At 40.5% G+C, this 24,311-nt stretch overlaps 2 protein-coding genes across 2 annotated transcripts in view; both read left to right on the top strand.

Annotated features, from left to right (window-relative positions):
• The window catches only part of CD59 (CD59 molecule (CD59 blood group)), a 684,742-nt gene that overhangs the window by 563,844 nt on the left and 96,587 nt on the right, over positions 1 to 24,311 (top strand). The window lies entirely within an intron of this gene.
• The window catches only part of CSTF3 (cleavage stimulation factor subunit 3), a gene marked incomplete in the record, with an annotated part of 87,551 nt that overhangs the window by 11,348 nt on the left and 51,892 nt on the right, over positions 1 to 24,311 (top strand). Inside the window, 2 exon segments of the mRNA XM_070071771.1 lie at positions 16,893 to 16,994; positions 17,117 to 17,212. Of these exon segments, the coding sequence (XP_069927872.1) occupies positions 16,893 to 16,994; positions 17,117 to 17,212 (198 nt within the window).

Here is a 24,311-nt window from a genome sequence, read left to right on the forward strand (position 1 = left end):
AGTAAGAAAGATCTTTTATCTGTTGGTTCACTCCTCAGATGCCTGCAACAGCCAGGGTTGGATCAGAGAAGGAATTATCTACGTAGGTCTCCCATGTTGGGGGGTGGGCAGTGACTGACGTGCTTGAGCCATCGTCTGCTGCTTCCCAGATGAATTAGTAGAAAACGGATTGGAAGCAGCAGTACAGCATGGGCTGGGCCTTCCAAACGGTGGCTTACATACTGTGTACACTCTGGTATGACCAGTTTTGTTTCACAAAACGACATCTAATATAGTTTGCTTGCATCGGTAAAGGAACATTAGAGCTAAACTTGCCATTTGGTCTTAACGTTAAACCTGTCATGTAAAATACCGTATTCCCTAGGCATTTTGGTTTACTCTGTAACTATTGTGAAGTGGGGTAGAGTGCTCTTCTGGTTTTTATTTTTATTTTATTTTTTGGAAGATTTATTTATTTGAAAAGGGGAAAGAAACAGATCTTCCATCCACTGGTTCACTCCCCCATATGGCTGCAAGGGCTGGGGCTGCTGGGTCAGAAGTGGAGCAGTCGGGACTCAAACTGGTGTCCATATAGGATGCTGGCATCACAGGTGCTGACTTTATCTGATGTGCCACAACACCAACCCTTCTAGTCTACTTTTATTTAATCGTGAAAAAAGTTAATTACAGAGAGACTTTAAGAGTTCAAATATAGGGCTGGCGCTGTGGCACAGCAGGTTAACGCCCTGGCCTGAAGCACCGGCATCCCATGTGGGCATTGCTTCGAGACCCAGCTGCTCCTTTTCCGATCCTGCTCTCTACTATGGACTGAGAAAGCAGCAGAAGATGGCCCAAGTGCTTGGGCCCCTGCACCCACGTGGGAGACCTGGAAGAAACTCCTGGTTTCGGATCCGTGCAGCTCCGGCCATTGTGGCCAATTGGGGAGTGAAACATTGGATGGAAGACCTCTCTTTCTTTTTATTTATTTTTTATTTTTATTATTTATTTATTTATTTATTTATTGACAGGCAGAGTGGACAGAGAGAGAGAGAGAAAGGTCTTCTTTTGCCGTTGGTTCACCCTCCAATGGCCGCCGTGGCTGGTGTGCTGCGGCTGGCGCACCGCGCTGATCCGATGGCAGGAGCCAGGTACTTATCCTGGTCTCCCATGCAGGTGCAGGGCCCAAGGACTTGGGCCATCCTCCACTGCACTCCCTGGCCACAGCAGAGAGCTGGCCTGGAAGAGGGGCAACCGGGACAGAATCCGGCGCCCCGACCGGGACTAGAACCCGGTGTGCCGGTGCCGCAAGGCAGAGGATTAGCCTAGTGAGCCACAGCGCCGGCCAGACCTCTCTTTCTCTGCTTCTCCTCTCTGTATAACTCTGACTTTCAAATAAATAAATAAATAAATAATAAAATATCTTTTTTTAAAGAGTTCAAATATAGCGACCAGTGTGTGGCTAGTGGGATGCCTGCAGGGCCAGCATCCCTTATGGGTGCTGGTTTGAGTCCTGACTGCTCTACTTCCAATCTGGCTCCCTGCTTTTGGCCTGATAAAGCAGTGGAAATTTTGCCCGGGTACCTGGGTCCCTGTTCTCATGTGGGAGACGGATGAAGCTCCTGGCTCCTAGCTTTGACCTGGCCCAGCCTTAGCTATTGCAATCATTTAGGGAATAAACCAGTAGATGGAAGATTCTCTCTCTCTCTCTCTCTCTCTCTCTCTCTCTCTTACCTTGCCATTTAAATACATGAATCTTTAAAGAAGAAAGTCCAAATACATAGTATATACAGTTAAAAATATTTTAGCAGAAATTCAATGGAATGACTTATGATATTTGGAAAACCTGTATTTGTAGAACAGATCAGGTAATACGGGTTATGAGATCCCCTCACAAATTCATGGAAAATTGAATTGAATATAATGCAGGAGTTGATGTTTGATATAGCAATTTAGATGCCACTTGGGACTCGCACATCTCATAATAGGGATGGCCTGGGCTCATGTTCTGACTCTGCTTCTGATTCCTACGTCTTACATGTAAACCCTTGGAGGCAGTAGGTGATTGCTCAAGTAGTTGGATCCCTGCCACCCACCTGGCAGATCCAGATTGAATTGTGGGCTCCTGGCTTGGGACTGACACACCCCTGGCTGATGATAGGTCTCTGGAAAGAGAGCCCAACAAATGATCTTCGTTTCTCTGAGTTTGCAATAAATGAAATTCTCCAGGTTTTCCATAAGCTTTTTGAGGCTCCTTGCTTTGTCACATAAAGATGGTCACTAGCCTTTTTTGTCATTGCGTGAACATCATGAAGCATAATTAAAAAACCTGGATAATATGACTTACTACAAACCTAGGTTGTAAAGACACATATACATGTGTACTTCAAAATATTTGTGGCAGGTGAAATTGAAAGATAAGTTTGGGGGACAGCATTGCGATGCAGCTGGATAAGCCTCTGCTTGCAACACCAGCATTCCATATTGGAGTACCTGTTTGAGTACTGGCTGTTCTGCTTCTGAACCAGCTGCTAATGCACCTGGGAAAGCAGAGGAGGATGTCTAAAGTGCCCACATGGGAGAACCTGTTTGAGTTGTCTCCTGGCTTCAGCCTGGCCCAGAATGGCTGTTGAAACTGTATGGAGAGTAAGCCAGTGCGTCAAAGATATTCTCTGTGTGTGTGTCTGTGTCTCCCTCTTCCTGATAGTCTACCTTTCAAATAATCTTTTAAAAAATTTTTAAAGATTATTTATTTGAGAGGCACAGTTATGGGGGGGGGTGTCTTCCCTCCTCTGGTTCGCTCCCCAAATGGCTGCAACGGATGGAGCTAGGCTGATCCAATCCAAAGCCAGGAGCCAGGTGCTTCTTCTGGGTCTCCCAAGTGGGTGCAAGGGTCCAAGCAATTAGGCCATCTTCCGCTGCTTTCGCAGGCCATTAACAGGGAGCTAGATCGGAAGTGGAGCTGCGCAGACTCAAACAGGTTTCATATGGGATGCCAGTGCTACAGGCAGAGGCTTAACCAGCTACACCACAGCGCTGGCCCCAAAGCGGCATCCCATATGGGTGCTGGTTCGGGTCTCGGCTGTGACCTGGGAAAGCAGTGGAAGATGGCCCAAGTCCTTGGGCCCCTGTACCTGCATGGAAGACCCAGAAGAAGCTGCTGGCCCCTGGCTTTGGATCGGCCCAGCTCTGGCCATTGTGGCCATTTGGGGAGTGAACCAGCAGATGGAAGACTCTCTCTCTCTCTCTCTCTCTCTCTCTCCCCCCCCCCCCGCCCCCTCCCCTCCCTCCGGCTCTGGCTCTGGCTCTGGCTCTGGCTCTGCCTTTAGGAAAAAAAAAGGCACAGTAAGCATGAGGTGTATTAAGCTGCTGCCAGCCTAAGAAGGCATACTCTTATATAGAAAAATTCTTTGGTAAGTAGGCATTTACTCTAAGATAACTTATAGTAGTTACATTCCATGATAAAAAGTATAATACATACATGAATCAACAGTTATTATCGAGTATTATGTACTATACATAGTTGTTTGTGCTGTATTTTTATAAGAGCAGGTTTGTTTATACCAGCATCACCATAAACACATGAGTAATGCATTGTGTTATGATATGAACCTTTCCAAAGACATCACTGGGATATAATGGAATTTTTCAAGTCCATTGTTTTATTATGAGACCCTTTTAATATAGGTCTGGTATGTGACTGACCCTGTTTCTCAAAATGAAGTTTATGATTTGTGTCAGACATTTCAATGCATTTACAAAGTGTAGATGCCTAGACTCTAATTTCAGACCTTCTATATCAGATTCTGTAAATGGAGCTGGAAGTCTTCATTTCAAACAAGTACCACAGATGATTTCTATGTAAATGAAAGCATAGAGGCCATCCTTCTGGTGTAGTGGGTAAAACTGCTGCCTGCATCCTATATGGATGCTGTTTCAAGTCCCAGCTGCTTTGCTTCCAATCCAGCTCCCTGCTAATGGCCTGGGAGAGCAGCAGAAGATGGCCCAAGTTTCAGGCCCCTTTCACCTATGTGGGAGACCTGGATGAAGCTCCTAGTTCTGCCCAGCCCCAGCTGTTGTGGGTGTCTGGAGAGTGAACTAGGGGATTTATTTCGTGTGTGTGTGTGTGTTTCTCAGTAATGCTGACTTTCAAATAAATAAATCTTTGCAAAAAAAAGGTAAGTGAAAGCGTGCAAACCACTGCGTTAGGGGAAGAGGAGGATGCCTTGAAAGCTGTTTGTGGGCCAGCACCGAGGCTCAATAGGCTAATCCTCCACCTAGCGGCCACGGCACACCGGCCTCTAGTCCTAGTTGCCCCTCTTCCAGGCCAGCTCTCTGCTATGGCCCGGGAGTGCAGTGGAGGATGGCCCAAGTGCTTAGGCCCTGCACCTGCATGGGAGACCAGGCGAATCACCTGGCTCCTGGCTTCGGGTCAGCGCGGTGCGCCGCACAGCGGGCCAGCTGCGGCAGCCTTGGAGGGTGAGCCAATGGCAAAGGAAGACCTTTCTCTGTCTCTCTCTTTCTCACTGTCCACTCTGCCTGTTAAAAAAAAAAAAAAAAAGCTGTTTATTTTTCTGAAAGTAGTGAAAACAATTGCAGATTGAGAATATTTTACTGATTTCTTTCCCATTCCACCATGATATTTAGACAGTAATTATGTTTAATAGTGGAAAATCTTCATTACAGAACCATCTGAGATTGTTCTGTTGGTCATGGTCAAGAATTTAAATGCTTAAATCCTTTAACCTATCAAGTTTATTCCCCCTCATAATTTGATGTGTATCATTTGGATCAAGCTGATCTTTAATTTGATTATGTCCCCTAGAATAGCACTCTTCCAGTTTACCATGAAAATACCCCTTTGGTGAAGGAGCTACCTTTTATTCCTCCTGTCATTTTTAACTGCCTACTGGAATTGGGAAGAAATTAGACTGTATATGTTTTTAAGATTGATTTATTTCAGATAACTGTAACAACCAGGACAAGGCCAGGTTGGAGCCAGGAATGCATCCTGGTCTCCCAGATGGGTTGCATGGGCCAAAATATGTGGGCGTTTTTTGCTTTCCCAGCCACTGGATCAGAGGCAGTGTATGGGACTCGCTGGGACTGGAACTTGCACTCCTGTGTAGAATGGTGTCCCAGGCAGCGGCATGATCTTCTGCACCACAACACTGGCCTCTAGACTGTTTTATTATTTTAATCATTACACGTGTGGAGCCAGCTTTCTCTCCCTCTACCTTGCAAATAAATAAATCTTAAAAAAAAAAGTCTAAGCTCTTCACACCCTGTATTCCTAATTTTTTTTTTTTTTTTTTTTTTTTTTTTTTTTTTTTTTTACAGAGTGGACAGTGAGAGAGAGAGACAGAGAGAAAGGTCTTCCTTTGCCATTGGTTCACCCTCCAATGGCCGCCACGGCTGGTGCGCTGTGGCCGGCACACTGCGCTGATCCGATGGCAGGAGCCAGGTGCTTCTCCTGGTCTCCCATGGGGTGCAGGGCCCAAGGATTTGGGCCATCCTCCACTGCACTCCCGGGCCATAGCAGAGAGCTGGCCTGGAAGAGGGGCAACCATGACAGAATCCGGCGCCCCTCCCTGTATTTCTATTAAGAGCACCCTAAAAAAAGCCCATATAGAAAGTAGATTGGAGACTACATGATATATCCACAGTTAGGTGAAAGAGCTATGAAAAATGTTTCTTCCCTTTTCCAACTACCTGTGTGAGGCTGAATTTTCTTCATATACTTCAAACAATATATTGTATTAGATTGAGAGCAATAATAAATAATAATTTCTATCCAGCAGTATATTAAAAAGGTTATGAAAAATGTAAAACTGTGTCATTCAGGCATTGTTTTGTGTAGACATTTAAGGAGTTTATTTTTTCTTTTTTAACATTTTATTTCAGAACAGCTTTAATTTATAAAACAAAAGTGGTTTGGGAGGCTGTTGCTGTGGTATAGCAGGTAAAGCTGTCACTTGCAGTGCTGGCATCCCATATAGGTGCCAGTTCGAGTCCTGGCTGCTCTACTTCCAATCCAGCTCTCTACCTATGGCCTGTGAAACCGGTGGAAGATGCCCCAAATGTTTGGGCCTTTGTACCCACGTGGGAGACCCAGAAGAAACTACTAGCTCCTGACTTCAGATTGGCCCAGCTCTGACTGTTGTGGCCATTTGGGGAGTGAACCAGCAGATGGAAGAACCCTCTCTCTGCCTCTCTGTAACGCTCTGCCTTTCAAATAAATAAATACTTAAATTTTTTGAAAAAGAGAAAGTGGTGAGGTAGTAATACAAAGAACTCCCATCTATCCCTCACTGTACATCCACTGTTATTCATATTTTGTGTTAGTATATTTAGGAGTTTTTTTAAAGTGAGTTATATACCTTAATTTTTTCAGTTTTAATTTCTAGTATATATATAATTATAACCCATATATTTTGAATAAATCCCTTTGATTGCCTCGGTTTTTTTTTTTTTAACACTTGATCTTAGCCAAAAGGCTGAGAAGCGATCTTATTTTTTTCTTTTTAATATTTGGTTATTTATTTGAAAGGCAGAGTTACAGAGAAGCAGAGAGAAGAGATGTCTTCCATCCACTGGTTCACTCCCCAGATGGCTGCTACAGCTGGAGCTGGGCTGATCTGAAGCCAGGAGCTAAGAGCTTTTTTTGGGTCTTCCACTAGGTTCAGGTGTTCGAGCACTTGGGGGCCATCTTCCACTGCTTTCCCAGGAACATTAACAGGGAGTTGGATTGGAATTGGTGCAGCCAGGACTCGAACCAGTGCTTTGGTATGTGCTTATTCTGCCATACCAAAGTGCTAACCCCTGTTTATTTCTTAAGTGAAATGTGTTAGAACACTAATGTGAGACAGCTGTTCTTTTGCAATATCTAAGCAGAATTATAGTGTCAGGCCATTGCAGGTAGCCACTGTATATTTGCTCAAACTATTTTTAGATAAAATTTTTTGAGGGACCAGTGTCATGGCTTTGTGGTTTAAGCCTGTGATGCTGGCAAACCGTGGGTGCCAGCCAATTCAAGTGCTGGCTGCCCCACTTCCAATCCGGTTTCTTGCTAATGTGCCTCGAAAGCAGTGAAAGATGGGCTAGTGCTTGGGCCACTGCCACTCACTTGGGAGACCCAGATACAGTATCAGGTTCCTGGCTTCTGCCTGGCCCTACCTTCCCTATTGTGGCCATCTGGGGAGTGAACCAGCGGATGGCAGATGTGTCTGTCTGCTTGTCTCTTTTTTCTCTCTCCCTCTCTCTGTAACTCTGCCTTTAAAATAAATAAATCATTAAAACATCTCTTAAAAATGTGTTTGGAGAGAGATTTCCTTCTGCCTTCAAAAGCAAGGGTTGGGCCAGGTTGGAACAAGGAACCCAGAACTCCGTCTGGGTGTCCCACATGGGTAGCGGGAACCCAAGTGCTTAGACCATACCTGGTGTTTTCCAGGGTGCACATTAGCAGGAATCTGGATCAGAAACAGAGAAACTTGAAGTTGAACGAGACATCCCAATAAAGGATTTGGGTGTCCTGAGCAGTGGCATCACTGCTGTGCTGAATTACCCACTGTACAAAGTTTCTTTGTTTTTCTTAAAGATGTATTCATTTATTTATTTTAAGATTTATTTTATTTATTTTAAAGGCAGAGCTACAGAGAAAGAGAGAGAGAGATGTCTTCCATCCACTAGTTCACTCCCCAAATGGCTGCAATGGCCAGAGCTTGGCCATTCCGAAGCCAGGAGCCAGGAGCTTCTTCAGGGTCTCCCACGTGGGTGCAGGGGGCCGAGGACTTGAGCCATCTTCTACTGCTTTCCCAGGCCATAGCAGAGAGCTGGATCAGAAGTGGAGCATCTGATACTCAACTGGCACCCATATGGGGTTCCGGCACTGCAGGCAGTGGCTTTACCCAATACACCACAGCACCGGCCCCCAAAGATGTATTTATTTAAAGGCAGAGCAACAGAAAGTGAGTGATCTTCCATCTTCTGTTTCACTCCTCAAATGTAACAGCTACAGTTAGGCCAGGCTGAGGCCAGAATCCAAGAACTCCCATTTTGGTCTTCCACACAAGTGGTAGCAGCAGGAGTAGTTGGGGGAGAAAAAAGCCCTCTGCCTTCCCAGGCGCATTATCAGGAAGCTGAAGCAGAAGTGCAGTATAGCCGGAACTTGAGCCAGACACTCCCAATAAGGGGTGCAGGTGGCTGAAGCAACAGTTTAACCCACTGTGCTACAACACCCACCCCTCCAGAGTTTTCTAAAAGTGACATATTTTTACTTTATCAATAAATTTAGGAAATAACAACTCCATGCCTTAAGGACGCCCAGTGTCTCCTGTGAGTATTCGGAAACGTCATTTTGTCCCATGGCAATTTAATAACTAGGTCAGAGACTAAAAAGCTACACTCTGCGTTGGTTACCAAACTGGTTCATAACTAGGCTTTTATTGTTGGTCTTGTGTGGCCTTAACTATGAGGATATTCTCTTTGCCATTTGTATACCTTCCACTGTTAATTATTCAGTTGTTTGAGAGTTACCTATGTAGATTGTTTTATGACATTTGTAAGTATCACCTTTGCCCATAGAAAATATTTATGGATATAGCTGATACTTCTGATAATCCTCCCATATCTGTATGTAGAATTTTGTTATTCTGTAACATAGAGGAAAAGTACGAATATTTTCTTTTATTATTAATATTCAGTAACCACAGTAGTATTATTAGCAGCAGCTGTGGCTTTGATACAAATGTTCAAAATATTGTTAGCACTCATTGCTGAACTAGCCACTAGAACTTGTTATTTGGTAAGTGTGTATCACGGTAAAACTTGGGTTTAGAAACATTTTGATAATTTTGGTTCAGTAAAGTTTCCTTTGGAAATCTCTTAGAATTTATTTTGTGTGATAGAACATTATTTTGAGAAAAGACTCAGACTTCCCTAAACAGCAGAAAGTTTCGGGCACCAGAACCATACTTGGAAGAACCATACTTTCAACCAGTTTGCACATTAGAATCTCCTGAAGAGTTATTAGAAAAATACTGATGGCACATTTATTCCTAGAGATTTTTACTTAATTGGTATAAAGTAGAGTTTGAGCATCTTTTAAAATTGTGCTCCCAGATGATGCTATTGCACTGCCAAGGTTGAGAAGCACTAAAAATATGGGGATGGCTTACTTAATAAGGAGGCATCTATCTGTTTTGCTGTGATTCTGTTTGGTCAAATATTCTTCCTACATTTGTTTTTTAAGATTTATTTTATTTATTTGAAAAGGAGAATTAGAGGGAGAGAGAGAGAAACAAAGAGAGAGATATCTTCCTTCTGCTGGTTCACTCCCCAAATGGTTACATTATTATTGGTCAGGATGGGCCAGGCCAGAGCCAGGAGCTTCTTGCAGGTCTGCCACATGGGTGCAAGAACCTAAGGAATTAGTCTGTTCTCCACTGCTTTCCCAGGCAAGTTAGATTGGAAGTACAGCAGCTGGCACATGAACTGGTGCCCTTGTGGGGTGCAGGGGCTGCAGGCAGTGGCTTAACATGCTATGTATGCCACAACGCTAGTCAAATATTCTGTCTTCTGAGTTTCCCTATTTTTTTTTATAATTTGGTACATATTACCTAATTTGACAGATTAATTTTTAGCAAGTAGGTCTTGAGCTCCAGAAGATACCCTTTGCATCATAAAGCAAAATTATTTACTTATTTATTTTTAGTTTGAGAGAGCCCTCCCATCTGCTGGTTCACTCTCCAGATGTTCTTAATTGCTGGGGATGAGTCAGGGAAAGCTGAAGAGCAGTGCTGGGAAATCAGTCTGTGTCTGCCATAAGAGTGGCAGCGACCCAGTTATCTCTGCCTTCTGCAGGTGTTTTAACCACTAGGCTAAATGCCCTTTTTTGTCTTTTAGTTGTTGTATCAGTTTTACTTCTCAATTTAGCATTATAGTTGGTATCTCACAAACTAAAACTCTAGTTTACCTTAAAAATTGTGTGTGTGTTTGTGTGTGTGTGTGTGTGTGTGTGTGTGTTTTTCCAGGTACACCCTTTGATAGTAGGCATTGTAGTGTGGTGGATTAGGCTGCTACTTGTAATATCACATCATAACTTGAAAAGATTGTTCATATCATGGTTTCTCTGCTTCTGATTCAGCTTCCTGTTATTGGGCCTGGGAAACAACAGATGATGGCTCAAGTACTGGGTCCCTGCCACTCACCGGGAAGACCAGGGTGGAGTTCCTAGCTCCTGGTTTTGATATGACCCAGCCCCGGCTGTTGAAGCCATTTGGGGAGTGAATTAGCAGATGAAAGATTTTTCTGTATTTCTCTCTTTTTCGCTCTGCCTTCCAAATGAATACCTAAATCTGTTTTTAAATACATTAAAAAGTAAATGCTTTGAGCAAAGTTCTTATTTTGCTATATCCCAGAAGCCCCCCACCCCCTTTTTTAATAAGATTTATTTTATTTTTTTGAAAGAGTTAACAGAGAGGTAGATGCAGTGAAAGAGGTCTTCCATCCACTGGTTCACTTCCCAGATGGCTGTAATGGCCCGAGCTGCGCTGATCCGAAGCCAGGAGCCATTAGCTTCTTCCGGGTCTTCCACATGGGTGCAGGGACCCGAAGACTTGGGCCATCTTCTGCTTTCTCAAGCCATAGCAGAGAGCAGGATCAAAAGAGGAGCAGCTGGGACTAGAACCAGTGCCCATATGGGATGCTGGCACTTCAGGCCACAGCGCCAGTCCCGCCCCAGGAGCCCTTTCAACAATGTTTAGTACATGGTAGACACTGAACAAATAATAAAAATTCAAACATTAGACGGGTATATGGCATAAAATGAGTTTATATGTGTTGTGTGTGTCTCTTTTTATTTTTATTTATTTATTTATTTATTTTGACAGGCAGAGTGGACAGTGAAAGAGAGAGACAGAGAGAAAGGTCTTCTTTTGCCGTTGGTTCACCCTCCAATGGCCGCCGCGGCCAGCGCACTGCGGCCGGCGCACTGCACTGATCCGATGGCAGGAGCCAGGTGCTTCTCCTGGTCTCCCATGGGGTGCAGGGCCCAAGTACTCGGGCCATCCTCCACTGCACTCCCTGGCCACAGCAGAGAGCTGGCCTGGAAGAGGGGCAACCGGGACAGAATCCGGCGCCGCGACTGGGACTAGAACCCGGTGTGCTGGTGCCATAAGGCAGAGGATTAGCCTAGTGAGCCACGGCGCTGGCCATGTGTCTCCTTTTTTTAAAATAATATGGAGATTGTGCCATGTTGCTACTTGTACTGTCTTGTTATTTTTAGTGACTACAAATTCCATAATTTATTTAACATGATTATTACTTCCAGGGGGCTGGCATTTGTCACAGTGGGGTAAGCTGCCAGGTCAGTTGAATTTGGTTTCTCCACTTGTTAATCTAGCTCCCATCTAATGCCTCTGGGAAAGCAGCAGATGATGGCCCCAGTACTTGGGCACTTGCCACCCTCTTAGGAAATCCAGAAGGAGTTATTGGCTCCTGGCTCTGTCTCCCCTTGAAATAAATAAATCTTTAGAAAAGATTTTTCAGTCTTGAGCAATTACATTATGGCACTTTTAGTTTATATTTTTGTGCTCATGTATTAAGTTTTAATCAGGGGGACTGGCGCTGTGGTGTGGTGAGTAAAGCTGCTGCCTGCAGTGCCGGCATCCCATATGGGTGTCAGTTCAAGTCTTGGTTGCTCCTCTTCCTATCCAGCCCTCTGCTTTGGCCTGGGGAAAGCAGTAGAAGATGGGGGACTGCACCCACGTGGGAGACCTGGAAGAAGCTCCTGGCTCCTGGCTTTGGATTGGCCCAACTCTGGCAGTTGTGGCCATTTAGGGAGTGAACCAGTGGATAGAAGACTTCTCTCTCTTTTTGCCTCTGCCTCTCTGTAATTCTGACTTTCAAATAACATAAATCTAACAAAAAAAGTTTTAATCAGTATTGCTACTTATGTCTGCCAACAATAGAAGGTCTGTTTCTGCATATTCTTGTTAGTGTAGTGTTATAAAACATTTAATCTCTAGCTAATGGTTTACATTAAGTTTGTCTTTTGACTTTGATTTTGGTACATTTCTCATGTACAAATGTAAAGTTAATTATGTGATTTAAAATTAACTTTTTAAAAGGTTTCTGTAACACTTTAACATGTAAAAACATGTTAGTTTTGTGTTCTTGTGTTTTTGTTTTTAACATTTAAATCTTTATCTTAAATTGATTTTGGTAGAAAGGGTAAAATTCAGCATCTTTTTGATTAAGTTTACAGTTATTCCAACAGATGACTATAGTCATTGTAATATTTATTGATCAGTCCAATATTCTGATGTGTCATTAATTGCTGGCTTTTTATGTCTTCTTAATTCTGATTCCTCCTGGTCCAGTGATTGGTTTCTTACTATTACCAAACTAGCTTTGCTTTTATATGTAGGTGGGGCTAGTAGTCCTCCTTTATAAACCTCTTTTCCAATTTTAGTCCCTTTGACAAGATGTTTATAAAGCTCTTATTAATATACATCATAGTTTGGATTCAAATTGTAGAGATTTATTTATCTGAAAGAAGGATCTTTCATCTACTGGTTCACTCCTCTGCTGGCCACACAGCCAGGTGTGGGCCATGCCAGAGCCAGGAGCCTGGAGCTTCTTTTGGATCTCCCATGTGGGTGGCAGGGACCAAGCGTTTGAGCCATCTTCCGTTGCTTTTCCAGGCCATTTGCAGGGAACTAGATCAGAGGTGAAGCAGCCAGGACTCAAACTGGTGCCTATATTGGATGCCAGCGTTGCAGACAACAGCTTTATCTGCTACGCTACAGGTTTTTGTTTGTCTTTTAAGTTTATATTTATTTACTTGAAGAATGACGGATTTTCCTGTCTGCTGCACTGTGATGAAGCTAGTTAAGCCATGGCCTGCAGCCCCTGCATCCCTTATTGGCACTGGTTTGAAACCTAGCTGCTCCTATTCTGATCCAGTTCTCCCTGCTAATGAGCCTGGGAAAGCAGTGGAGGATGGCTCAGGTCTTTGGGCTCTGCACCAGTGTGGGAAATCTGGAAGAAGCTTGTGGCTCCTGGCTTCAGCCTGGCCCTGCCCTGCCTATTGTGGCTATTTGGGGAGTGAACCAGTGGTTAGAAGATCTCTGTCTCTCCTCCTTTCTCTGTAACTCTGCCTTTCAAATAAAAATAAAAAGAAAGAATCTTCTATCTTGTGCTTTACTCCACAGATGCCCACAATAGCCAGGGATCAGCCAGGCTGAAGCCAGGAGATGGGAACTGTAGCTGGTCTCCCAAATGGGTGACAAGTGTTTTTTTTTTTTTTTTTAAATAGTTTTTTATTTGAAAGGCAGAATTACAGAAAAGCAGAGGCAGCGAGAGAGATCTTTCATCCATTGGTTCACTTCCTAAATCACCACAACAACCAAAGCTAGGCTGATCCGAAGCCAGGATCCAGGAGCTTCTTCCAGGGTTTTCACATGTGTGTTGGGCCCCAGGGACCTGGAGCATCTTCCAATTCTTTCTTAGATGCATTAGCAGGGAGCTAGATTGCAAGTGGAGTAGCCAGAACTTGAACCAACACCTTTATGGAATGCTGGTGCTGTAGGCACCACAGCACCAGCCCCCTTAGCAAGTATTTGAGCCATCTTTCGCTGCCTCTCAGGATGTGCAGTACCAGGAATCTAGATAGTGGAGGAGCCAGGACTGGAATCCTCCACTCTGCACTCCAGCAGAGGATTCGGAAGTCCCTCCTAGCAGCTTAAACCACTGTACCACAGCGCTTGCTCCTACAGTAGTCTTTTTTTTCTTTTTTTTTTTTTTAAGATTTTTATTTTATTATTTATTTGAAAGAGTTATAGAGAGGCAGAGGCGGGTTGGGAAGGTGGGTTTCCATCTACTTGTTCACTCATCAAATGGCTGCAACGGCCAGAGCTGGGCCGATCCAAAGCCAGGAGCTTCTTCCAGGTCTCCCACATGGGTGCAGGGGTCCAAGCACTTGGGCCATCTTCTGCTGCCTTCCCAGACCATAGCAGGAGCTGGATAGGAAGAGAAGCAACTGGGACACCAACTGGTGCCCATATGATGCCACAGCACTGGTCCCTGTACAGTAGTCTTTTAAAGCATGTTTTTCTTTCCAAGAATGTGTATACTTGTCATTGGTCCACACTAATTTATTGTAAAGAAAAGAGTTATTTCTCCTAGGTAATTTTTCTCTTTTAAACAGATAACTTGAATAAAGATTAATTCTACATTAAAAGGGAAGGAATAAAAACAAAGAGGAGTAGTGCTTCCTTCTTTGTCCTTGATTGTGATCAGTATGTATTAGCACATTATGAGTTAAAAGAAGTCTGGATAAAAGGCAAAACAGATTGGATACAAATTAATGTTTATCTGATTGACTTGAGCATCACTTTGTTTTTGTGGTACACAGAAGTATTAACAGCAATTTGAGAAGTAATACCTGCATTCATGCTGAGGTGCTAGCTACCATTTTAGATATTTTTAAATGATGAAATTTGTATAATAAACATAAAACCAACTTTTTAAAGAATATGGGAAACATTAAAAGGGAGATCACTTGTACTTCCACTACCTGTTACTCTGACATGACCATTCTAACCATTTAAATGTTTGTTGCAGATTTCTTATATAGTTTCATTAGGTTGTATACACAATTTGTATAAAACTCTTGTTGATTTCTTTTATAGTTTTTATTATGCTGTAGATACAGTTTGTGAATTATGACTTCAGATTTTTGCATCAAAATAAAATTTTCATGTCATTTCATGCTTTTTTATGTGTATCTTGGGATAAATGTGCTAGCAGCAGCATTTCTCAAAGTTAGTCCGGGGACTCTAGGGGTTTCTAAACTTTTAGAAGGTCTGTGAGTTCACACTGTTTCATAATTAATGGTGGATATTATTTGCCTTTTTTACTTTGTTTTAAAGAAAATTTTTTTGAAAGGCAGAGTTAGACAAATATCTTCCACTTCAGGTTCACATGGCTGCAATGAAGCCAGGAGCTTCCTCCAGGTCTTCGCATGTGAGTGCAGGGACCCAAACACCTGGGCCATCCTCTGCTTCTCTCCCAGGCACATTAGCAGGGAGCTGCATCAGAAGTGGAGCAACTGGGATTTGAATCAGCTCCCATATGGGATGCCAGTGTTGCAGACAATGGTTTTATGTTCTACGCCACAATGCCTGCTGCCCTTTTTCACTTTTTTTTTTTTTTTTAAGATTTATTTAGGCCGGCGCCGCGGCTCACTAGGCTAATCCTCCGCCTTGCGGCGCCGGCACACCGGGTTCTAGTCCCGGTCGGGGCGCCGGATTCTGTCCCGGTTGCCCCTCTTCCAGGCCAGCCCTCTGCTGTGGCCAGGGAGTGCAGTGGAGGATGGCCCAGGTGCTTTGGCCCTGCACCCCATGGGAGACCAGGAAAAGCACCTGGCTCCTGGCTCCTGCCATCGGATCAGCGCGGTGCGCCGGCCGCAGCGCGCCGGCCGCGGCGGCCATTGGAGGGTGAACCAACGGCAAAGGAAGACCTTTCTCTCTGTCTCTCTCACTGTCCACTCTGCCTGTCAAAAAAAAAAAAAAAAAAAAAAAAAAGATTTATTTATTTATTTGAAAGAGTTACACAGAGAAGAGGCAGAGACAGAAAGAGAGGTCTTCTGTCCGATGGTTCACTCCCCAATTGGCCACAATGGCCAGAGCTGTGCTGATCTGAAGCCAGGAGCCAGGAGCTTCTTCCGGGTCTCCCATGAGGGTGCAGGGGCCCAAGGACTTGGGCCGTCTTCCACTGCTTTCGCAGGCCGTAGCAGAGAGCTGGATCAGAAGTGGAGCAGCTGGGTCTCAAACCGGCATCCATATGGGATGCCGGTGCTTTAGGCCAGGGCGTTAACCCACTTCATCATGGCACGGCCCCTTACTCAAATGTACAGTGGAATTTTTCAGCATCTGTGTAAGATGTCATCAAGCAGATTGAATGCAAGAGCACTTACGAAAATCTAGCAGTCTTGAAGTCAACTATTAGAGGGAGAAATCTTCCCTCTGGTTCATTCCCCAGTGGCTGCAATGGCCAGAGCTGGGGCAGGCTGAAGCCATGAGCTAGGAGCTTTTTCCAGGTCTTCCACATGAGTGCAGGAGCCCAAGCACTTGACTGTCCTGCTGCTTTCCCAGGTGTATCAGCAGAGTTGGATCATAAATGGAGCAGCCAGAACACAAACCAATTCCCATGAGGGATGCCAGTGTTGGAGGTGGTGGCTTAAACTGCTGTGTTGATGCCCCCTTTCACCAAATTTTTTTGTTATTTCTTTAAAAAGCCATTATTATTTATGTTAACATGTAGAAAGTATTTATTAAAGAGTGTAAAAGGTTTGGGGCCAGCGCTGTGCAATAGTAGGCTAAATGTCTACCTGTGACACTGACATCCCATATGGGCATTAGTTCATATCCCACTTGCTCCTCTTCTGAACCAGCTCTCTGCTATGGCCTGGTAAAGCAGTAGAAGATGGCCCAAGTGCTTGAGCCCCTGCACCCGCATGGGAGACCCTGAAGGAGTTCTTGGCTTCTGGCTTCTGATTGGCCCAGCTGTGGCCATTTGGGAGAGTGAACCAGAGAATTGAAGACCTCTTTGTCTCTCCCTTTCTGTAATTGCTTCTCAAATAAATCTTAAGAAGAGTGTAAGGACTTCTGAGACCAGATGTTTGAGAACTGCTGATAAATAGTACATAGTGTGAAAATTTTATTTGGATTAAAAGTATGTGGCCATTTGATTTTGTTTTTATGCTAGTATCTTGCTGACAAAGTGTAGAATACATATATTATTTGTGTTATGACATTGCATCCAGGGACTGATATTTCTGTTCTTGAATTAAAATAGGCATTAGATTTTTTTTTTAAATAGTAACTTCATTTTGTTATTTTTTTTTTCTCCAGGCAGCTGAGTATGTCCCAGAGAAGGTGAAGAAAGCTGAAAAGAAATTAGAAGAGAATCCATATGACCTTGATGCTTGGAGCATTCTCATTCGAGAGGCACAGGTTTAGTGATATAGGATTACATTTCCTTCTCTATGGGTCCAATCACACTACTTGGTTCAACAGTAAATACTATTTTCATAATCCTAACATTGTAAATGCTGATTATTGGTTTTCAATTTTAGAATCAACCTATAGACAAAGCACGGAAGACTTATGAACGCCTTGTTGCCCAGTTCCCCAGTTCTGGCAGATTCTGGAAACTGTACATTGAAGCAGAGGTTAATATTTTATTTTATTTTTTCTTATATAGCATCTGATGGGGATTACAGCATACACTGTAGTAATAGAAAGCAAATTAGGAACATAGCACAAGTAAGACAAGGAGGATTTAAATGTCTCTTGCCTTTATTTTTGTAAAATAGGTATGAAGGAGTAATTAAAATGCATTTTTGAAATTTGGGTCTTTTGCAAGCTGATGATTGTTGCATTTTGGAGTTGCAACAACATTAAAACAGTTTCAATGGTATTGGAGTGCTTTAGCCTTTTATTTACTTGTCATGTGTCAATTTATTGCCTCCTGTGTCATTTATTTAGAACTAATTTTTTTTTGTTGTTCCTACTTACAAACTAATATGAATGGGATTATGTGAAAATACAGAAATGTTAACTTAGTCTCAGGGTATTTGGAATGTTTGCTGAAATGAAATTTTTTTAAGAGAATTTAATATTTTAATTTTGTGAAAATGTATGGTTTGTCAGTGTAAAGCACTTCAGTATTTAAAGAAAAGATTTTGTAAGGTAAGGTTTACATTATAAAGGAATAATGTGACTCAAACTTACTTAGCAACAGGTTACCCTGTGATAGGTTTTTTTTTTTCTTAATATCTGTTGAAATTTGAAGTCAGGCATGCTTATTTTAAAGAGTAAGAACCCCACTCTTGATTATGATTAGAAGAAAGATATTTTTCTAGACTGCAGTTCTCAGGCAAAATAATAATAAATCTTTAATACGTCAATAATAGTATGCACCAAGTGATCATTTTTAGATTATAAATTTATGGGATGGAATGGGTGAGAGAGAAATAATATTCACTTTAAACTGAAAACATCAGCTTTTTGTTATGTATTTATAATACACAGTATATTCCTTTTTAATTTAAATTAATAATATAAATTCTCAACATTATTAAGTACACTGCAGCCTCAACTTAACATTTCTGCATAAAGCTAAAATTTCATATTGTGGGTCTTTTTTGGACCTATTCAAAGGGCTGTAGTCACCAGCAGTACTAAAAAGCCTTCAGCATAACATAGTGTCACCTATATGATATCGCCTTAGAGCCAACAACAGATTTACATAGAGGCTACAGTGTACTCAGTATACTTGTATTATAGTTTAAATTGTTTTATTTTGTGTACTTACAGCAGGACAATAGCAGGAACATTTTGTGTGTGTTGTTTTTGTGTGTGTGGCTGTGCATATGGTCTGTGTGTTTGTGTGTTTGTGTGAGAGAGATTGTACCTTCTGTGGAGTCTGGTAGTTTAGCCCATGACTGTATCCTTGAGGTTTCATTGCCTATCCTGGAATCATGTCTGTGCTTCATATATTTAAGTCACCAGAGTAGACTGGCACGACATTCAACAGGTGAGGCCTGTCTGAAGTATGCTGAAGTCAGTGCTGCTTCCTATTACTCAGTAAAGCAAGGAACCTGGATCACCTGCACCTGATCTGCGTTCTAGTTTCACTTTATAAACATACTAGCTTAAGTTCAAATTCATCAGAAGTGAACATGATACATGGTGGTTTTGGTATAATGAAGTAGTAGTTTCTAAGTTTTTAAAATTTCTATTTCTCCAGAATTTCTCCATGTATTTTATTGTGTTAAACTGAAATTGTCAAGTACTCTAATCTGTAATTATAAACACAATGAGTTGATTTCTTCCATTTCTTAGCTGTAAGATACAGACTGTTCTCAAAAAGAATTTGAAGAAAGAACATATTATTCTAAGGGACTGAAAGCTGTATAAATAACAGACACATTTCTTATAGTATTGTGGACTTGCTAGCAGTTACCTAATTTATTTAATTGGTAATGTTTGCATGTGTTTCTCTCTCTCTCTCTCTCTCTCTCTCTCTCACATACACACACATACACACAAACACACAGAAATATCAATGTATGTTCAAAAGACATGCAAATATATGTTTATATAAAACATCTTTGAGAATGATAAGGAATACAATGTGTACATAAAAATTTCATACTTCTGCTTGAGGACTTCAGATATTAAATTGAATGCTGCTTTCAGAAACATCCCTGATCTGTGTTTTTCTCTTTCTTGATTTGCTCTTTATTTTCACATTTTATACTTTCGTAGAATATGAGACGTTAAAGCTTTCTTTGATCATATCACTCAGTGTGGCCTTTAATATTTCTGGAGAAGACACATAACCTACTTAATACATTTTAAGAAACGGAAGTGATAATAAGAATGTCTTTTCATTGAAAGTAATACTAACAGTGTTTCCTTAACATCCTGTATGCACTCTCAAAATAAAGTTTTGTTAATTCATTTGGTGTTAACTCAGTACTTGATGGTGGGAAAATTGAAATCTTTCAATTTTTTTTAATATTCAACTAAAACAGTTTGTATAAGTTAATTTTTTTCCTAATAGAAAACACATACATTGTAAATAACAAAAGGCAATTTACTTCCCCGAGACATTTCTGGTAATTCCTGCTTTAGTACAAAGTAACAAGAATAAAGTGGTTTTTAGAATTTTTTTTTAACTTTGGCCTGAACCATTCATTTAAAATGAGAGCATATTATAAATATGAAGACACTTCAGAAAATTTGTGGAAAAGTGTAACTAAATAATTGGTTTTCATGTAAAAAAATGTTGATCCATGCAGTTTTTAAAATCATGCATATTTTCCATGAACTTTTTGAAGATTCTGCATAACTTTGAAAAAGAAGTTAATGGTACATCAGTCTTTCTCATGCCAAAGAGAGTACCTGTCTACCTATGTGACGTTTTGGATTTTAATGGCATCCTTAATTTGCTTTTTTGTTTTGTTACACTATAGAAATTGTTGAAAGTAAAATTCTCTTGATAACTAATGAACAGGCTTTTAGAACCAATTTCTATATATTTAGAAAATAAGTACATAATTTCTAAATTTAGGTCAAATTACTTGGGTATATTGTAGGAGATCACGTTTTGTCTCAAGTCCCTGAAATGTATTGCTTTACTCTTGGATTCTAAAACCACTGTTTCACATAATTTAATATCATCATAAGAGTAAACTTCTTGAAAGTGATATAATTTTCAAGTACAGAGCTTAAATATGATACAAAGCTATGGTGTAAACTGTGGTATGAAGCTACTTTTGCTGCTTCTTGGTCTTAAGGAAACAGTAATCTTCCACTCTTTAATTCTTTGTAGATTCCTACAATGCAAATAAGTATATTTTTGAAGTTAAGACTTCAACAACTTAAGACTTAAGGGGATTACCCCACCAGTGCCTCAGTGCTTTTTTTTTTTTTAATGCTTTTTATAGTGATCACATGGTCACTATCACAAAATTGAGAAAACCTATACAACTTTTTCATCTTTTAAATCTCCCTCTTCTGTGGTTTCTGTAGCTTTTCATGTAATTAATCAGTGTAACATCACCAGCTACATTATATTCTGTTAGATGTTACTTATATTGAGTTAATCCACATTCATAGGAAATTTTCCACTGAAGGATGTTCTTTATTGGTAGCTGAAAGAAACGAAGAAAGTAATACTGCTGGTAATAGCAACAATGTATCTTGCTGTTTGTGAAAGTTGTAATCCTTTAATAAAAGTATATAGTGGATTGATTGCTTTTATTTAAAAATTCTTTTTCATATACTTGATTTATCTTTTCCTTGTAAGTACTAGGTTGTGAAATTTACATTTCAATTTTTAAAAATGATCTATCTTCTTGGGAAAAAGAAGTTAAAAAAATAAATTTTCTTCTTGGGAAATGGAAGTGAAATTCCATGATGGAACATGAGTGACTTAAATTGAAATAAACTTATTCACTGTTGATACTGTTTTAATGCCTTTATCTAGCAGTTAAACTTACTGTATTACTATGTTGTGTGTATATTGAACAATGTGATTTTACAATGCAGATAAAATTATTACATAATATATTTTATATAGGTTATGATTTTTATACTTCAACTTGCAGCCTTTAAAAAAATCTGTACTCTTTTCTTATTGATCTGCACTTTTCCTGTTCGTAATAAATGTTGGTCCATGTCTGTGTGATTATTCAGATATTTCTCTAGATCTCAGTGTGCTACAAGTTCTTGAATGCATACCTAAATGTAGAGTAGAGATAAACAGGAAGTACTTGTCAACACAACCGTTCAGCTATCTCAGAGTACTTCAGATAACTATAGTACTATTTGATAAGCAAAGAAAATATTTACACGTTCACTGTTAAGTAGGAAACTTTTAGCTTGTATTCAAGTATCTTACTCCAGTTTTTTTTCTCTGTCCCTTTTTATAGCAAAGATGTTTTGGTGTTGTCACTTCTAACATAATCTATATACCTTCTCCCCTTGGGGCCTTTTTTCTTCACTCAAGGCATTTCATACTAAAACTGTTTGCAAGGGGACATAATCACTTAAATAACAAAATTTCCTTAATAAAATCTTTGGTTTTCTAATCTTTATATCTTGGTAATTTATTGTGAAATATAGCCATTTATTTTCAAGCAAAGTACTCTGCTGGACAATCCGATTGCTTTTGTATCCTTCCGTTTTTAGAAAGCAAAACTATAATCACAAATCTGGAAACATTAAAGATACAATCATTGTATTTCTTCTGCAAATAATTTTGAACTTGACTTTATATTTGTTCTTTTGTGTAATGAAACCTGTGATATATTCTGAAAACACATTCTGGGATGGGTCATCTCTAGATTAGGTTTATGATAAACAGTACATTATGAAATTAAAGACTATCATCATGTAGTTTGAATTTTCCACAGACAGTAATGTTTTAGCCTAAATTCCTTGTATATAATGTAATAGCAATACATAATATATAGTATCTACTTTTCACATTATTTAAAAATATTAGCATGCAATACTTGTATTTTTCATGGGATACAGAGTAGTATTTCACACAGGGTAAATCAAACAAAATAGGCAATTTTTCCATTTTTTTTCTTGGTTCTTGAACCCTGCCAACTCCCCTCTCTTAGTTCTTTATACAGTATATAATACATTATTGTGAACCTTAGTCACCTTATTGTTTTAAGGAACACTAACACTTGTTATTTATTTTTTTGAATATTTATTTATTTATTTAAAAGAGTTACACAGAGAGAGAAGGAGAGACAGAGAGAGAGGTCTAACATCCACTGGTTCAATCCCCAATTGGCCACAACATCCGGAGCGGCGCTGATCCAAAGCCAGGAACCAGGAGGTTCTTCTGGGTCTCCCACATGAGTGCAGGAGCCCAAGGACTTGGGCCATCTTCCACTGCGTTCCCAGGCCATAGCAGAGAACTGGATCGGGTGTGGAACAGCCAGGACTCAAACCGGTGTCCATATGGGATGCTGGCGCTGCAGGCGGCAGCCCCTGCACTTGTTAGTTTTTACTGTTTTGGTACCTGTTATCCCACCTCTCTGGCCTTTCCCCCACACCCTTCCCAGCCTTTGGTAATCACTGTTCTAAGTTCAGGTCAGCTGTGTTTTTTTTTTTTTTTTAAACTTTACACATTAATACTTAGTTTTGAAAAGATAATGGGCTCTGTAGTCATTAAGATCCACAAGGATTAATTTTATTACCACCCTACCATCACTATCTCAAGATGTTAAAGATAGGTTCCCACATAGCAGCCATGAACAGAATAAGAATTAGTATACTTAAGATCTTTATCATATTACAGAAATAGAAACATACATATTTGGAAATTAATACACAAAACCTTTTGGGATGTCTGAAAGTTTGAGTTCTAATCTGAGTTTAGGGGAATAATGTGGCAATTGATCTGCCCTTAAGAAAAATAAAAGGCAAAAGCTCAAATATTTCCTAATTTGTTCATTTTTATTTTGTTTGGTGTATCAACTTTGAAATAGTTCTTTTTGAGTCTTGTTCAAGGCAATACTAAGAAATGAAAATGTCTAAAAATACCACCAGTAACAGCTATCAAAAGCAGCACCTTTAAATGTGACTAATACAATTTATTGACTTGTAAATGATTTCTTTGTAAACTTTTACTAGATTTTAAAAAGATTAATTTATTTGAAAGGCAGAAATACAAGGACAGAGACCTTCCATCCACTTGTTCACTCTCCAAATGGCTGCAATGGCTGGGGCTGGGCCAGGCCAAAGCCAAGAGCCAGGAGCTTCTTCCAGGTCTCCTACTTGGGTGCAAGTGCTTTGGCTATCTTCCACTGCTTTCCCATGCACATTAGCTGAGAGCTGGATCGAAGTAAAGCAAGCAGGACTCGAACTGGTACCCATATGGTATGATGATACTGTAGGCGAAGGCTTAACCTTTTAACCTGCGGCTCTTAGCAGCCTTGTAGCAGAAAACAAAAAGTTAGTATAGTGGTGTAATGGGTTGAAGTTTAGATTTTTCCCTTCCAAATATCAGAATTTTCAACAATTTAAACAAATTGTGCATACTTTGAATACATGAGAAACCCAGCTCTGCTTTTCTATGGTTCAGGGACGCATAATGTGGTAAGTTTCACTATTGTGTGCCAGAGAACATTTATTTGGAAATACTAACCCATTAAATCCCATTAAATTCTCAATTCTGCAAATACTTCAACAGCATAGATGTATTTCAAAGCTGTCATTAAGTGGTATGTATACTTGTTGTTCAACTTAAGGCTTTATAGGTATACTTTATAATGGATAATGGGGCATAATAGGTTAAATGATAAAAAGAGATTATATCAAAGACAGGATTGGACTGTAGTTTGGGAATAATACATTAAAATGTAAGGTTACAGATACCAAATAAGATCTAGCCATTTGTAGTATTTCTAAAATGTAAATTTTGTGTGATGGGACATGTTTAATTGCACCAGTTTTTAAATAAATTTCACTTCTGATACCAATGACATTGCTGTAAATAATACCTTAATCTAAAGATTTGTATGTGGAAAATGGTCTTTTTTTGCAGTGATAATTTCTGCAGCTTTTTGTACTGGATTTGAACAAAAATGTTTTGGTCATTTCCTGACTGTTTTTTTTTCATCCACCAAACTCAGTGTTGTAAACATAACATATTTAAAGTTGAAGTGGACATTGGGGTGGGGGGGGGTGTTTGTTGTTAAGATTTATTTATTTGAAAGGTAAAGTTGCAGAGAGAGA

This window comes from Oryctolagus cuniculus, chromosome 1, assembly GCF_964237555.1.
Source record: "Oryctolagus cuniculus chromosome 1, mOryCun1.1, whole genome shotgun sequence".
Classification (NCBI taxonomy): domain Eukaryota; kingdom Metazoa; phylum Chordata; class Mammalia; order Lagomorpha; family Leporidae; genus Oryctolagus; species Oryctolagus cuniculus.